At 40.1% G+C, this 18,302-nt stretch overlaps 1 protein-coding gene across 1 annotated transcript in view; it reads right to left on the bottom strand.

Moving 5' to 3' along the window:
* The window catches only part of ppm1j.L (protein phosphatase, Mg2+/Mn2+ dependent 1J L homeolog), a 60,740-nt gene extending 50,539 nt beyond the window's left edge, over positions 1 to 10,201 (bottom strand). The window contains exon 1 of the mRNA XM_041582073.1: positions 9,953 to 10,201. Within this exon, the coding sequence (XP_041438007.1) occupies positions 9,953 to 10,014 (62 nt within the window). The 5' untranslated portion in view covers positions 10,015 to 10,201. The remainder of the gene's footprint in view (positions 1 to 9,952) is intronic.
* Positions 10,202 to 18,302: the final 8,101 nt, after the last annotated feature.

Below are 18,302 nucleotides of genomic sequence, written 5' to 3'. Positions count from 1 at the left end.
TTTTCAAGCAGCATTCATATATTTTACGTAATCCGTATCCACCGCTGTAGTAGTGTATACGTTGACCTTGTAGGCATTATTTGCACACTGTTTTCTTCAACCCGCCATCGAGCTGTGTGACCTTGTTCCCATTCTGTCTAAATATCCATAATATTACCGTCTCCAGAAAAAACACCGGAGTCACTTTTTTCAAGCAGCATTCATATATTTTACGTAATCCGTATCCACCGCTGTAGTAGTGTATACGTTGGCCTTGTAGGCATTATTTGCACACTGTTTTCTTCAACCCGCCATCGAGCTGTGTGACCTTGTTCACATTTTGTCTAAATATTGATAATATTATCGTCTCTAGAAAAACCACTTGAGTTACTTTTTTTCAAGCAGCATTCATATATTTTACGTAATCCGTATCCACCGCTGTAGTAGTGTATACGTTGACCTTGTAGGCATTATTTGCACACTGTTTTCTTCAACCCGCCATCGAGCTGTGTGACCTTGTTCCCATTCTGTCTAAATATCCATAATATTACCGTCTCCAGAAAAAACACCGGAGTCACTTTTTTCAAGCAGCATTCATATATTTTACGTAATCCGTATCCACCGCTGTAGTAGTGTATACGTTGGCCTTGTAGGCATTATTTGCACACTGTTTTCTTCAACCCGCCATCGAGCTGTGTGACCTTGTTCACATTTTGTCTAAATATTGATAATATTATCGTCTCTAGAAAAACCACTTGAGTTACTTTTTTTCAAGCAGCATTCATATATTTTACGTAATCCGTATCCACCGCTGTAGTAGTGTATACGTTGACTTTGTAGGCATTATTTGCACAGTGTTTTCTTCAACCCGCCATCTAGCTGTGTGTATTATCGTTTCCAGAAAAACCAACTGAGTTTTTGTTGTTGTTGTTGTTTTTTTAAAAATAATGCCAGGCAAAGGCAGGCCGCCACGCAGAGGCCGTGCTAGGGGCCGTGCTGCTATGCAATCCTGTGGCCCTAGCAAATTGCCCAGTTTTAAAAAGCCAATGACCCTGAACTCCCAAAATGCTGAAGAGGTAGTTGACTGGCTTACACAGCACACCCCATCCTCTACCGTTTCTAACTTTACCACAACATCCTCCTCATCCTCCACTGCTATGGCCACCCCACGTAACACTTCCTCCACCACCGGTGCCCCTTCTTCACTGGGGTCAGAGGAGTTATTTTCCAATGAGTTTCTTGAACTGAGTAATGCGCAACCATTATTGCCAGAAGAAGATGAAGGAGATGAGGACCTTACACCAGATTTAATTCTGGCAGAGAACACGATAGAGATGGACATAATGAGTGATGAGGAGGAGGTCCCCGCTGCTGCTTCCTTCTGTGATGTGTCAGAAGAAATTGATGCATCTGAGGAGAATGATGATGAGGAGATTGATGTTTTGTGGGTGCCTAGTAGAAGAGAGCAAGAGGAGGGTAGTTCAGATGGAGAGACGGAGAGTCAGAGAGGCAGTAGGAGAATAAGACTTAGAAGAAGCAGGGAGGACAGCCCGCAGGGATCAGCAGGGCAACAACATGTATCGGCACCTGTGTTCAGCCGGCCAACGCACCCGCCATTGCCGCCAATACCGCCAACTCCGCCAACTTCTACTGTTACCGCCAGATCGCACACTTCCAAAAAGTCAGCAGTGTGGGATTTTTTTAATGTGTGTGCCTCTGACAAAAGCATTGTAATTTGCAATGAGTGCAGTCAGAAACTGAGCCTTGGTAAGCCCAACAGCCACATAGGTACAACTTCTATGCGAAGGCACATGAGCGGCAAGCACAAAGCACTTTGGGAGCAACACCTCAAAGGCAACAGGCAAACTAAAAGCCACACTCCTTCTGGTCCAGCATCTTACTGCTCTACCTCTGCTCTCCTTGACCCGTCTGAACCACCCTCCACTCCGCCTTCCACCTTGACCACCTGTTCCCATTCCCAGTCATCTGCCACCAGCCAAGTTTCTGTGAAGGCCATGTTTGAGCGTAAGAAGCCAATGTCTGACTGTCACCCCCTTGCCCGGCGTCTGACAGCTGGCTTGTCTGCACTCTTAGCCCGCCAGCTTTTACCATACCAGCTGGTGGACTCTGAGGCCTTCCGCAAATTTGTAGCAATTGGGACACCGCAGTGGAAGGTACCCAGCCGCAATTTTTTTCTAAAAAGGGAATACCACACCTGTACCAACATGTGCAGAGCCAAGTTACCGCATCTCTGTCACTTAGTGTTGGGCCAAAGGTCCATATGACTACTGACGCATGGTCCTCCAAGCATGGTCAGGGCAGGTATGTCACCTACACTGCCCACTGGGTGAACTTGGTAATGGCTGGGAAGCAGGGAATGGGTAGCTCAACAACAACAGTGGAGTTGGTGTCACCGCCACGGATTGCACGCGGTTCTGCCACCACCTCTACTCCTCCATCGCTCTCTACCTCGTCTTCTTCTTCTTCTTACTCTGCTGCTGGGTCCTCCTTCTCCTCCTCCACACCTGTGCACCCCCAGCTCCCCCTAGGCTATTCGACGTGCCAGGTACGCCGTTGTCACGCTGTCTTGGGGATGACGTGCCTGGAAAGCAAAAACCATACCGGATCTGTACTCCTGTCATCTCTGCAGTCACAGGCCGATCGGTGGCTGACCCCACACCAACTGCAGATCGGAAAAGTGGTGTGTGACAATGGAAGCAATCTGTTGGCAGCGTTGAGACTAGGCAATTTAACACATGTGCCCTGCATGGCACATGTGTTAAATTTAATAGTCCAACGTTTTGTCTCCAAGTACCCAGGATTCCAGGACGTTCTCACCCAGTCCAGAAAGGTGTCGGCCCATTTCAGACGTTCCTACACAGCCATGGCACGCCTTGCTGACATTCAGCAGCGCTACAACATGCCAGTCAGGCGTTTGATTTCTGACAGCCAGACTCGCTGGAATTCAACGCTCCTTATGTTGGAACGTCTGCTGCAACAAAGGGCCGTCAACGAGTACCTTTTTGAACGACGTTGACCTTGTAGGCATTGTTTGCCCAGTTTTTTTGGCCGCAGCCACTGAAGCACAGAGGCCAGAAAAAATATGCCATATAAATGCTGAAAATAGTCATTTTTTGCCATACGTTGACTCATCGTATATGGCAAAAAATGACTATTTTCAGCATTTATATGGCATATTTTTTCTGGCAACTGTGCTTCAGTGGCTGCGACCAAAAAAATGCATATTTTCTGCATTTATATGGCATAATTTTTCTGGCCTCTGTGCTTCAGTGGCTGCAACCAAAAAAATTTATATTTTCAGCATTTATATGGCATAATTTTTCTGGCAACTGTGCTTCAGTGGCTGCGTCCAAAAAAACTGGGCAAACAATGTCTACAAGGTCAACGTATGGCGAAAAATGACTATTTTCAGCATTTATATGGCATATTTTTTCTGGCAACTGTGCTTCAGTGGCTGCGTCCAAAAAAACTGGGCAAACAATGCCTACAAGGTCAACGTATGGCAGTTGTTTAAAGAGAACAGTAGATTACTAGCCAGCAAAGCTACCTAAGCTAAAATGTCCCTCAAATCCCTGCAGACTTCTGTCCCTCCAATACAGAGCAGTATCAAGCAGATTACTAGCCAGCAAACTTACTATCATCTGTCCCTGAAATCACTAACAGCTCTCCCCCTACACTATCTCTTCCAAGCACACACAGGCAGATTTTTCAGATACATTTTTGCCCTTGATCCCCCTCTGGCATGCCACTGTCCAGGTCGTTGCACCCTTTAAACAACTTTAAAATCATTTTTCTGGCCAGAAATGTCTTTTCTAGATGTTAAAGTTCGCCTTCCCATTGAAGTCTATGGGGTTCGCGAACCGTTCGCGAACCGCTCGCGTTTTTGCGCAAGTTCGCGAATATGTTCGCGAACTTTTTTTCCGACGTTCGCTACATCCCTAGTCTGGCCTGCGTTCCAAGTTGTGTTCTTCCATCCAGTATCCTTGGTGAGAAGATCATGCCCCTTTGCTCGTCCAGAACCCGTAGCTTTGCTCCTCTCTTAGTAAGACCTGGCGACATCCAATTAGTCGAGGGCTCCTCCCAAGGGGAAAGACGGCTGTTAAAATCAGAAGCAAGAGCTGAGACCAGGGAGCCTAGCACTGGTTCTTGATTTAGGGTGCCGAACGTGACAATAGGTGATGGTTTAGCAGATTGCATACCTCCCAACTGTCCCTTTTTCGGAGGGACAGTCCCTCTTTTGACAGCTCAACCCACAGTCCCTCATTTGTACTGGAAAGTCCCTCTTTTCTATGCACTGAACAGCCAGAAAAAGAAACAAAGTTTGCTACGTGCGGGAAAATTTTTTTTGTCCCTCTTTTTACTTCCAAAATGTTGGGAGGTATGAGATTGCATGGCCAGTGACCACATGACCAGCACAATGAGATTATCAGACAACCATATTTTCTAGACATGTTCATGTCAGGAGGTACTCAGGTAGGACAGAGCTCAGCTGGGTTACTGACAGATTTTACACCACAGAAGGGAATGCAAAGTTCCTGCATCTAAGCAGTGGAAGGCTGGATTTCAACAGATCAAAATAACTTAGTGAAGGCAAGGGTTAAACTAGAAAGTAGTCACAATCACAGCAAAAGGAGAAATCCAAGTCACAAGAACTAGGTAAAAAGGGAAATATGAGGTTAGGTGATACCTTTGTATTGTGTGAGTAAGTAAAAACTGCACTTTTTTTTTTACTTACTTTTTTTTTACTTTTTTTACTTAATCCTTTTTTTTAAATTGAATTCACCTTACCTCACATTTTCTGCAGACACTCTACAATACCTTACTACCATAAAAAAGGAAGGTAGGGACAGCACGCAGTAACTAGTATAGATCATGTTCACAGGAACAAGGAACCGCAACCATGACAACTATCAAGAGCCATAGCTAGGGATAGGACTAGAATGCAGCACACTCAAGAAAGAAAAAAGACTAAGTGCAGGATATATAAAGGCAAACACAGGGAGATGTCCCTGCTGGACAATGTAGCACAGATGGATAGACTGAATGTTTCAGTTCAATAAACCCATGTATATGCAGCATAACTTAATAGTAGGTAACCATTTAGGGTAATTACGTTATGCTGCCATGGAGAATATATAAATTAGGGTTCAGAATCCAGTGCAGACACTGGACAGACACCCCACCTGTATGGCTGAGTGGTTAAAGGAGAACCAAACCTTTTTTATTAAAATTCCTACCCCCTACCCTACATAGGCCCCCCTCCCTGCCCCCCCCAGCCTAGGTCTTACCCTGGGTAAATGCCCCTAACTCTTTACTTACTACTCATTGCAGATTCAGGGCGCCATCTTCTTCTCTTCAGTTATCTTCAGGAAAGAGCGGCATGTCTGTGCATGCGCAGTTGGCACAATCTGCCAGTCCTGAAAAATCCGCAGAAAGCCATGGAAATTGCTGAAGCGCTGGAAAACGACCCAAAGATTACTGAAGAGAAGAAGATTGCGCTCCTGAACTCTGATGCCCTGAATCTGAAACGAGGGGTAAGTAAAGAGTTAGGGGCATTTACCCAGGGTAACACCTAGGCTGGGGGGAAGCAGGGTGGGGGGGGGGGTATATGTAGGGTAGGGGGGTATGGGATTTTAATAAAAAAGGTTTGTTTCTCCTTTAAGTGTCATGTGGTAAGAGATGCAGTTGGAATGAAGTCCTTGTCCTTATTAATTCCAGTCAAAGTTGGTGGTAAACATACACAAATAGGAGGGCAAAAGTGTCTAGACTGGACCAGACAATGTTATAGTGCCAAAAAAAGCCAGGGTCGGAACTAGGGGTAGGCAGAAGAGACACATGTTTAGGGCTCAATGGATGGAGACACTAGGTGCATACCTCTTATGTCTGCCTACCACTAGTCCATCTTTCTGAAACATTCTATCCTGAAGACCAGGCCCAGACTGGCAATCTGTCCATTAAGGTGAATTCCCGAGGGGCTGCTCTATTTCTTGTACAAGTGGGCCACAGTGACATAACTACCAGGGGTGCAATTGCACACGGGCCCGCACCCCCTTGGGGCCCACTATCATGGAAGGCTGGGCAATGGGAGGTGAGGAGAGGGTTTTCACGTGATGTGAGCCTTGTTCCAGAGCTGGCTGCTTGTGAGAAAGACAGAGAGGGAGAGAGGTGGGGCTAAAGGCAGAGAGAGGAAAGGAGGGGGCAGCAAATGAGCAGGAAGAGAGTGCCTCGAACGCTACTCCTGTAATTGCCTAACTCTAGTCCTTCCCACCGCTGCCTGGACTTGTCCTGACAACTTGGATACAACTTTCCTCCTTCGTGTTCATAGAATGAAAATCTCTCTGGCTGATGTAATCACAGCTCTGCAGATCAACTTGACCAGGGAATTGGCAAGTCACTTACAATAAGTAACTCTTGTACATGACTGATAGCTGAAAGGTCAGTAGAACTGCCTTCTATTTCATTTTTTGTTGGCTTGGGGTTGATAATGTGCCATTCAGCACAAGATGGAGAAATGTATGTGTTTGAAAGAACACACAACCCCCAAAAAATGTTTTAATCATATAAAACTTTTTTTAACGTCTAATTGTTCTTCATTTATTGTCTGTTACCTGAGTAATCTGTGCAAGGAATTTTGGGAAAGCATGAATGGCTAACTGATTAAGGGGAAGTTGCAAGCTTCCTTAATCCTGACCTGCGTGACCTGACCTGAGTGTGTGTGTGTATATATATATATATATATATATATATATATATATACATATATATATATATATATGTATATATATATACACACACACACACACATATATATATATATATATATATATATATATATATATATATATATATATATATATATATACACACACATAATTAATAGTAATTAGAAGAGAGAGAATAAAATAAGCCCCATCAAAAAAAGAAAGCAGCTTCTGTCTCAAGGGAATTGGCTAGGCTGTAGAGGAAGAACTGTGTCCTAGCCAATTGCCCAGTTGCAGAACCGAGACTTTCATCTGAAGCTGAAGTTACTGAATCTTGGGTATTGGTTTGCATTCAGTCCCCATTAATAGTTAAAAGCATTTAGTTATATGCACCAGGGACAGCTCCCAGGTACTTGCTTTTCTTTATTCTAAGACTTTGAATTTGTTTCCCCTTTCCCCATCATCCAGGAAACAATATGAAAAGAATAGGGCAGGCATTCCAAGTCAGGAAAACATGAAGTTAGAGTGTAGAAATATGGGTGGGGGGGGGGGGAGAAGGAGCATCAAAATGTAGTTAGGGTTAGTAATAAGGAAAATACTAGGGGACCTACAAAGTAATTGAAGGGAAGATTAATTGGTTACGGAGAAGAAACACAAAAGAAAGTGGCAAAATAAACCGGAAGGCAAAGGTGATGCTGGAAAGCAGAATAAAAGTACTGAGAGTGGATAGCAAAGAATAGGAGCAGCAGAGGCAGGATAGAAACCAACCAGAACCAGAAAATGTATCTGTGCTGCAGCTGCTGCTGTCTGTTAATCTGCAGTGTTCATGGATTCCCACAAGCAAAAAAAGAGGGCCACTCTGTCCAATAAATACATTACAGGTATCATTGTCATTTAAAGATTATTAAAATCGCCTATTCTGTTTTTGAAATTATTAAGTGTCAAATCCACCTCTTCTGTGCATTTAATACTATCTCTTATTGTATATAAATGTGCCTGGAGTGTCAGCACCCACAGTTTTCACTGTTTATTATGTGCTTGTGGTGCCCTAACCTACTGTCTCTCACTATGGGATGACAGTTCCAACCCTGTGCTTGTGGTGCCTGTATCCAGTGTATTTTGTTGAATAATGTGCTAGAACTGCTAACTGAGCTCACATTATTAAGTAGTGGTGGGGGTGCTATGCCATTACCATCTGCATGTACTGGGTCCTACACAAATCTTCCACTTCAACTGCTTTCAGGGTTTTTCCTGCAGCCTCCCCAAACACATTCTGCCCATGGTGTCAATGTATCATATAAAGCTGTTTAATGTTACAAAAAAAAATATATATAAAATATAACAAATAAAAACAGTTGCTTTCCTATTATGAGCTGCGGCTAAACCAGTGATACGAGGTCACATAATATCTTATTTGATTAAGCGGAAGAAACTATTTGATGGCAGATATAGTTTATTACAAAAAGATCTTACCCGTGCATACAAAGCATTTAAACTTACCAATTCACAAACAGCAAAGTAAAAATACACAGATACAAAAGCTCTTTTTAATACAAATGCAACATAAACTGAGCCATATAGCAAACAGAGATTACCGCTGGGGTAATAAATCAGGGAAACTATTAGCAAATATAGTTAAAAGACAGCAGGCCAATACATTTATTTAGAAACTGAAAACACCTATGGGATGGGCTAGAGACAGGGCCGCCATTAGAAATCACGGGGCCCCGTACAACAAAATTTTTGGGGCCCCCTGGGCCCCGCCCACACTGACGACCAAGCTCCGCCCCATATCCCGCCCACATCGCAGTTAAAAGACCACACAGACATCAGCGCTAAAAAAGTAACCCCCCCCCACACAAGTTGTAAAAAGCTATTGATGGTCAGGGCCCCCTTATAAAAAAAATTGGGGCCCCAAAAAAAAAAAAATTAAATTTTTTTTTTTAAAAAACATTGGTGGCAGGGGCCCCCTGTTAAAAAAAACTTGGGGCCCCAACAAAAAAAAATGTAAAAAAAACTAAAAAATAAACAAACATTGGTGGCAGGGGCCCCCTTCTAAGTTAAAAACAAATTGGGGCCCCAAAAAAAAAATTGAAAAAAAATTAATTTTTTTTGAAAAAAAAAAAAAAACATTGGCGGCAGGGGCCCCCTTATAAGTTAAAAAACAAATTGGGGCCCCAAAAAAAAAATTTGGAGAAAAAAAAATTTTTTTGAAAAAAAAAAAAATGGTGGCAGGGGCCCCCTTACAAGTTAAAAACAAATTGGGGCCCCAAAAAAAATTTAAAAAAATAATAATTTTTTTTTGAAAAAAAAAAAAAACTGGTGGCAGGGGCCCCCTTACAAGTTAAAAAAATTTGGGGCCACCAAAAAGAAAATTAATTTTTTTTTTTAAAAAAAAAACCCAAAAAAAAACAATGGTGGCAAGGGGCCCCTTACGAGTTAAAAAAAAAATTGGGGCCCCAAAAACAAAAGTTTTAAAAAAAAGATTGGTGGCAGGGGCCTATAGAATATTAAAATAATACATTGGTGGCCAGGGGATTAAAAAAAAAAAACACAAACTGGTGTTCAGTAGAATTGAACTCATGGCTTCAGTACTTCAACTTCGCCTCCTTTCGTGACTTCGGGTCTTTTCACCGCTTCAGGACTTCGGCTTCGGCTGTTTTCGTGACTTCGGGTCTTTGCGCTGCTTCAGGACTTCGGCTTCGGCTGTTTTCGTGACTTCGGGTCTTTTCGGCGCTTCGTGACTTCGGGACTTCGGCTTTTTCCGTGACTTCGGGTCTTTTCGTCGCATCGGCTTCGGCTTTTCGGCACTTCCGCATTCGGCACTGAAGAGGCAAGACGTACGGCTCGGGCGCTCGTAAGGGGGGCCCGGATCTTCAAAAAAATGCAGCGCTGCCGGGCCCCCCTTCATGCCCGGGCCCGGTACGCTTGTCCCCCCTGTCCCCCCCTGATGGCGGCCCTGGCTAGAGATACATCAGATATAGCAAAGACAATGACAGCACATTTCAAAACACTTTATTAACAAGCAAGCTCCTGATTCTCCAAAAAAAAACCCAACTCAATGACATATTACAAGGAAATCCATTATGGGATAAGGCGGCTGATGCTAGAATCATCTTATTACATAAAGAAGGCAAGGACCCCACAGATCCAGCCTCATATAAACCAATATCCTTACTCAATCGGGACTTAAAAATTATGACTAAGATAATGGCCAACAGATTGTAAAGAATTCTCCCCTCCATACTTACCTCAAATCAGATGGGCTTTCTTTAGGACATCCAGTCCAAGTGATCAGAAAAGCAATAGCCATGCTTTACCACCATAACCTAGAGAAAGAAGAACAGGTAATGTTGATAAACTTAGATGCAGACAAAGCATTTGACAGAATCTCACATACCCATATACGACGACTTATAAAATTTCAACATTTTGGAATTCATATGCTAAATCTTTTTAAAGCCTAATACAACTCACCACAATCTTTTCTTACAGTGAATGGCTATAACTCTGAAATGGCTAGAAAAACTATTCTACACCACTGGCTCTCAATGTCTTCACCTCCACTATCACTAGTTATACAAAAACTCCATCTTATTTTCCATATGGACTGGTTGGAATCCACCACTAACAAAGAATTACACACTAAATATCTCACAATCTACGCATTCAGACAAACAACTTGGTATGACACGGAATTATTGCTCAACAATACCAAATTACAAGAAGTGGATCATTATATTCTAAACCTAAGTCGTCCACAGGAACAGAATTCACAATCAACCCCCAGGAATCACCAAATAAACTGGAAGCTACAAACAAACTGTTAAGTACCCATAATCTGTGGATAAGGAAATATTGGCTTGCAAGGTAATATCCCTATGTTACAATGAATCTGAAAGTATGGTTAGAAATATATCTAGTAACGGCAATGAAAGTAAATGGACTATATTATTCTTTTTTTTTGTTTACGTTTACCTCCAAACTCTCCTTTTGTTTGTATATTTTAATTTTTATGTTATGAAAACTTGACAAATGACCCAGTTGAAAGTCTTGAATTTGAAACTTTAACCCGGAGTGGATATATATCCATTGGATCTTAAGTCCAATGCCTTAATGACTCACCATCCTGGTGGGGCACTGTCCTACAGCACTACTTAGCAAGTACTAATTTGAATATTCAGCGATTGTGCTCAATCCCCAAAAGAGAGCAAAATTTAAAAAAAAATAGTATCTTTCCCCTATAACAATGCTTCAAATATTCATATGCTGGTTTGCCTTCGCAATAAATATTCAGCCCTATCTATACCTGCAAAACAAATTTGCCCATATTCCAAAGTGATTTCTCAATTCACTTTTTCTTCCATGGATTTGGATGCACCTGATTGCATAATTTTTGGATTTTAACAAATAATAGATTTGAAAATTGAAATCAAAATTCACCCCAAAATTTCTTGTATTTGAACTGCATTTAATGCATGTATTTAAAGCTGCATTTATGTTGAAGCAGCTGATTATGTACAAATGTCCCTGACAGTTGAAAGTCTTACATATTAGACTTTAAAACTCTTAACAGGAGTGGATTTTGAATCCACACGGATATAAATCCAATGGATCTTAAAGGAATTCTGTCATGATTTTTACAGTGTAGTTTTTATTTTAAATAAGACTGTTTACACTACAAATAATTTACTCTACCATATAAAATGTAATTCCTGAACCAACAATTTTTTTTTGTAGTTGTAATATTGGTGTGTAAGGTAGCCATCTCAGGTCATTGTGCCAGCTCTTGATGGAACTAGTGATGTGCGGTTCGAGAAATTCTTGACCCACACCTGACCCAGCCAGCGGTTCCACATTTCTGGATATACGTGTCTCTGATGTTACGGTGGGGCAGATCATTAAGCCTCTATAAAAAGATGCAAAAGAATGTGGAAGTGTTGCACTGTTAGGGCACACATGCCCACGGCCGAATATTTTGTGCGATTCCTGCTGGTTTCAAGCCAGCCTGCATATCACTAGATGAACTGCTTTCAGACCTATTGTTTCTCCTATTCAATGTAACTGAAGGAGTTGCAGTGGGATTTACTATTGACTGCTATTCTCACATCTACCAGGGAGTTGTTATCTTGTTACCTTTCCATTGTTCTGCTGATGGGCTGCTGCGGTGAAAGGGAGGGTTTCCAGTGCAGCAGTAAAAGTGACTGACGTTTATCAAAGCACAAGTCACATGACAGAAGGAACCTGGGAAACTGGCAACATGTCTAGCCCCAAGTCAGATTTCAAAATAAAATATAAAAACATCTGTTTGTTCTTTTGAGAAACAGATTCAGTGCAGAATTCTGCTGGAGCAGCACTATTTAAGGATGCATTTTAAAAAAACATGTTTTCCCGGCTCACTAAAGTGAGCAAGATTTGAAGAAGAAAAAAAAAATAGCTTTCCATTATCCAGTGCTGAACCTCAAACAGTATCAGCATGGTGAATTTCTCTTATGGGAGCTTGTTCATGATATAACACTTTTGCAGCTTTTGTTGTGAAGCAAGTGATTACGTACAAAAGTCCCAGTTCAAAGTTTTGCATATGAGACTTTAAAAACTCTTACCAGGAGTGGAGTTTGAACCCATGCAAATAAACATCCATGGGATCTTAAGCATAACATCTTATCCTTTTGGCCATTCTGGTTAGGGTTTGCTTAAGCAGCTAGTTAGCAAGCACTAATTTGAATATTCAGAGATTGTGCTCAATCCCTCAAAGTGAGCAAAATATAAAGAATAAAAACTATCCCATTCTCAATTCTGCTTTTGTGCTGCAGCAGGTGATTATATGTACATGCCCCAGCTGGGAGTCTTGCATATGAGACTTTAAAAACTTTTACCAGGTGTGGAATTTGAACCCACGTGGACACACAGTCATTGGTTCTTAAGTCCAACGCCTTAATCACTCGGCCATCCTGGTGGGGTGTGAGCTTGTTAGCAAGCACCAATTTTAATATTCAGAGATTGCGCTTAAGCAATCAAAGTGAGCAAAATTCGAAGGAAAAATAAATTGCTTTCAGTATCCACTGCTTTATTTAAGAGACTTCAAAACTTTTAGTAAGAGTGGGGGTCAAACCCACACCGATACACATCCATTGGATCTTCAGTCAAACACCTTAACAACTCACTATAAAGAAAAAAAAAATGCTTTCTACTATCCAGTGCTTAAAGGGATACTGCCTTTTAAAAACATGTCTTTTTCAAAAAGCGTCCGTTAATAGTTCTGCTTCAGCAGAATTATGCACTGAAATCCAAGATCAAATAAATTATTTTATATTTAATTTTGAACTTTGGCATGGTGCTAGACATGATGTCCATTTACCAGTTGCCCCCAATCATGTGATTTGTGCTCTGATAAACTTAAGTCACTCTTTACTGCTGCACTGCAAGTTGAAGTGATATCACACCTCTCTCTTTCCCCCTTAAAAGCCCATCAGCAGAAGAATGGGCAGCTAACCATATAGCAGCTCCCTGACACCTCTGCTGAAGGATTCAATTGCAACGCCTTAAAGGGATACTGTCATGGAAAAAAAAAAAATTCAAAATGAATCAGTTAATAATGCTGCTCCAGCAGAATTCAATCCATTTCTCAAAAGAGCAAACAGATTTTTTATATTCAATTGACATATTGTCAATTTCCCAGCTGCCCCAAGGTAGAAGTAGGTAGAAATGTTGTACATTATGTTTTGTGCTTCTGTACCAGTTCAAGGCAACCACAGTCCTTTAGCTGTAAAGATATGTCTCCAAAGATGCCCCAGTAGCTCCCCATCTTCTTTTTTGCTGATTCACTGCACATGCTCTGTGCTGCTGTCACTTACTGAGCTTAGGGACCCACTCACAATATACAGTACAGTACACATAGAATACAAATGTCCCTATATAAGGCTGATTAGTAATTAATACAAATGATTACTACATGGCAGCAGAGAAACCAGTGCAACTAGCATCAGAATTTAATAATCAACCCTGTAGAAGACCAACCTCATTTTCTGCTTGATAATTTATGTCGACCCCTAAGCTTAGCTCCTCAACAGCTGCTCAGAGCCTACTCAGCATGACTCGCAGACACTTTCCAAGATGGTGACCCTCTGTGACAAGTTTGAAGTCCTGGATCATTGCTGCTATTGAGAAGCTGGTGCAATAAAAGTTTCGGGACCACATGGCCCTTCCTCAGGATTCAGGATCAGACTATTGCCTGCAGCTGGACTGAAGGCATGTGCCAGGGAATATAGACAGATATCAGCCAATCTGGAGGAGCAGTGACTAGTATACCCCCGCTCCTTAAGGTGGCCATAGAAGCAAAGATCCTTTCGTACGAATCTCGGATTCGATTTTCGGACAGTGCGTGGAGAGTCCTGACATTTTTTGTCCAGAGCCGGAGCCCATTGCGCTCTCATCGTAATCCGATCATTCGACCCCCGATATAGCCATGCTCATTAGATCTTTGCATCTATGGCCACCTTAAATTCAAAAGCAGGTAATTCTTGACAACAATAAAGCATTATTTATGCAAAACAAATATGCATTCTGGAAATTGGCCAGCAGATGGTGAAAAAGTGCTGAATACTACCTTACTGAATTGCTATAGCAATATATATTTATATATATATATATATATATATATATATATATATATATATATATATATATATATATATATATATATATATAAATATACAGAATAATAATCTATATATACTTTAAATCTGTACATTGGCTCAGAACAACTCAGTTACTCAATACCACCTATTGATAGTTTATTTCCTGTATTAATTCCCATGGAGGAAACTTTCACAGCATCACAATGTAACAAAGCTTTCTTGTATTGAGTTATTTTTTTTCAATATCTCATGTCATAAAGTGACATTTGCTATTAATTATTGTCACCATACTGATCCCTACATATCACACACATATAATTGTCTTAAGCAATGTTCCCTTGTGCACATGCACATAAATTGTGAGGCCAGCGCACACAACAAATTGTGGTGCACAAAAAGAATCTTCTGACCCGAGGAGCAGTTTTTAAAAACTGAGAACACAAGTTTACAATGTGCACACAAAATATTTCTTTTGTGCACATAGCCTAGAAGGAATTAGAAGAAACACTGGTTTTAAAGGGGTGGTTCACCTTTAAGTTAATGTGTAATATGTTATAGAATGGCCAATTCTAAGCAACTTTTGGTCTTCATTATTTATTTTTTTATAGTTTTTTTACTATCTTCTGGCTTCTTTCCAGCTTTCAAATGGGGTTACTGACCCCATCTAAAAAACAAATGTTTTGTAAGGCTACAAATTTATTGTTATTGCTACTTTTTATTTCTCATCTTTCTATTCAGGCCCACTCTTATTCATATTACAGTCTTTTATTTATAAACAGATTGCTGAATCAAAAACCACAAATAAAAAAAATTGAAAACAAACTGCAAATTGTCTCAGAATATCACTTGCTACATCATACTAAGAGTGAATTTAATGGTTATGCATAATTCAAATCACAGAATGTAATGTCCTTTGCTTTTTAAGTAATCTTTGTAACCTTTTAAATAAGGTAAAACATGTTGAAATAAACCATTTGATATTCTGAGATAATATTTTCTTAGGATTCTTTATAGGCACATTCATATTACCCACTTTTGTTTGAACTGCAGCAGTATGTTCTGCAATCTTTGATTGCATAATGAAAAATTAGACTTACTGTAGGTGTCAATTCACGAGTGACAATGATTTGCATCAGAAACAATGTAATAAAATGCAAGGGCCAGTCTACTAAACCAGAGTCACTTCTGTAATTGCAACTTTTAGGCACACATATATTTTCTGCACACTCATATATTGCATCCATGCTTTCAAAACTGTCTCTCAAAGTTTTCTAGTTTTTTGCGCTATTATTGCCTAACAATGCCAACATTTATAGCAATTTCTCCTGCCAACATTATGTGAAATGACACCACAAATTTAGTGAGTCTACATTCTTAAGAATGACAAAAATAAATGTGTTATTACTGAATCCCTTGATAATAAGTAATATCAAATAACTGATATTAATTGTACATAATTACGTTTGATCATCATTTTAGCTAATGAATCTCAGCTGGTGCACATCTTAAACGTTTCTGATTCTATTGTCTTTGGTAACCTCCACCCATGCATCCAAAATCACCCTAAAAAGTGAATGAATATAAATGAGAATTACCTTCAAACAGAATTGTACTGCAGTGTGCCTTTTAACCCCCCGGCCAGTGCTCCTGCTAGCAGAAAACTGCACCGGTCCAGGGTATTTCTGTGCAAGCACCACAGAATTATCCTCTTTATGCTCCTTTCTTCACACGGGTGTGCATGCGCAGTAGATTGGAAAGCAAAAATTAACAAAAAATAATTTGATCATGAATTAGACTTTGGACAGTCTGAATACTGACTTTAAAACTCAGTAAATATTTAAATATTTTTTAATAAAAAAATTATTGACATTAATACCAAAATTATGACTTTTAAATGTGAACATTTATCAGACATTTTTTTTTTATCCCTATAATCTGCAGTAATGTTTTTGCATGTATGATAACTATGTAAAACAGATGTGGTGTGTAATACTAGTGTGAAACTGTAGAGATCAGTGTTGCACAACAGGATTGGTGTATAGAGTGTGCATCCTATTGACCTCTAAAATGCTGACTAATTGTGAACTGTTCTGTGGAATAATGAGAACATAGTTGCTCAACTTTATTGAAACTGAACATTTTTACATTTTTTAAAATTTTTAACATAGGCATGGACTAGTACTCAGAAAGGCTCCTCGTATTGTACTGATTTACTCTCTTTTGGTTGTAGTCAGTAAAGAAAATGTTGACCTTACTTTTTACAATAGTTGAACTTTTACACTCTGCTGAAGAGTGCTGAGTGTTTGCAGCTGAAGCAATAAATAACTAGAGGGTGTCACAACATTTAATGAGTTATAACAAAAGTCTGCAAAATTTTTACAGAGTTATGTTGCAAATAATTATTCAATAAGGATTTTCAGTCGTTTGTAATTCACTGCAAATGAACGTAATGATACCTTAAATGCAGTGTGAATGCAAGATTATTGTGGCCTGCCCTTTGACTGTGAAGTCCTGTGAAAAAAGAGAATGTTGCCTTTCCAGTTGTTTATCCAACATTTTTCCTTTAGAGAGCTTATTGGATTTTTAAACCACAGTTTGGGATCCAGACACTCGGTAATGGCATGACAATTTTTTTAAATAGTTTTTGAATTATTTGCCTATTTCTTCTGACTCTTTCCAGCTTTCAAATGAGGGTCAAAAACAAATTGTTATGGAAGGCTAAAAATGTATTGCTACGTGATATTACTCATATTTCTATTCAGGTTCTCTTCTATTTATTTTCCAGTCTCTTATTCAAATCAGTACATGGTTGATAGGCAAAACTGGCCGCTATCAATATAAGTCCATGTATATAGGTAACCATACACATGCAGATTTTATCATATGAAACAAAGGTTTGATATTCGGTGTGTATGGTAAGAGACAAGGCAACCGATATTGGTGAAAGAATTGGATATCGGTCATCGTGTTCATTGGCCAAGATGGAAAATTTAAGGTGCCGAAAATTGGCAAGGGGATAATGCTGGATCATCAGATAAAGGTCTATTGTTTCTACCTGTTTATCTGACAATTCAGCTCTTCGCATTTGTAGTGAAAATTAACGATCTTTCTGGAAATATCGTAATTGTAGCGTGTATGGCCACGCCTTTGACAGCGATGGGTCTTAATAAATTGATCTCTGTCTGTTCACTTCTTCGCAGCTATCTGCCCTTCAATTTCTGTTAGTTTAGCAGTATGGGCACCAAACAAGCAGACCTTTGGCTACGTTGATTACTTAGTTGATAAGCCAAACCAGGCTAATCAAGTGGCTTGGCTCAAGTAAAATGCTAGGAAGAAATAGGGTGAAACATGGACTAATACTGTCCAGACCAAAAAGGATTTTTCAGTCAACCTAATAGATATCCAGGTATCATCACCACACATGGACCACCGATTAATGTTAAGACAATATTGGTTGATGTTTGCCCAACATGCTACAGTCTCTGTCCCATCTCTGACTTGATCATGTCTGTCAGTGGCAGCTTGAATCAGAAAATCACACATAACAGTGCTGATAAATTATTAGCACAAATATCTCTGTTATAATACAGTATTAGCTAAAACAATTATCTAGCAATTACATCTGGAAATGTAGTGAAAATTCCATAGACCCCCACCCTGTTAAATATTCCCGGTGATTTGATGCGAAGCCCCCATTACATTACATAAAATACACAAACAGTTATCATGGATAGAAAGTGTTCCATAATGCCAAATTCTTTCTTCACACTGTCACACAATATAAGGGTTATGTGGAACATACAGTATGCTTGGTTCCATTTGCTAGACTGCACTAGACAAGCAAATCTGCTATGTGCTACTAGTCCTGGACAGACATATCTCTTGTCACTAATTAAACCCTATATAGTATGAGTTCAGCAGTGACTTATTATGATCAACTTATCAAATGCTAGATAATGGCGTG

Source organism: Xenopus laevis, chromosome 2L (assembly GCF_017654675.1).
Source record: "Xenopus laevis strain J_2021 chromosome 2L, Xenopus_laevis_v10.1, whole genome shotgun sequence".
NCBI lineage: Eukaryota > Metazoa > Chordata > Amphibia > Anura > Pipidae > Xenopus > Xenopus laevis.
Note: the sequence above shows the minus strand (reverse complement) of the source record. Positions and strands in the feature narration are given on the sequence as shown.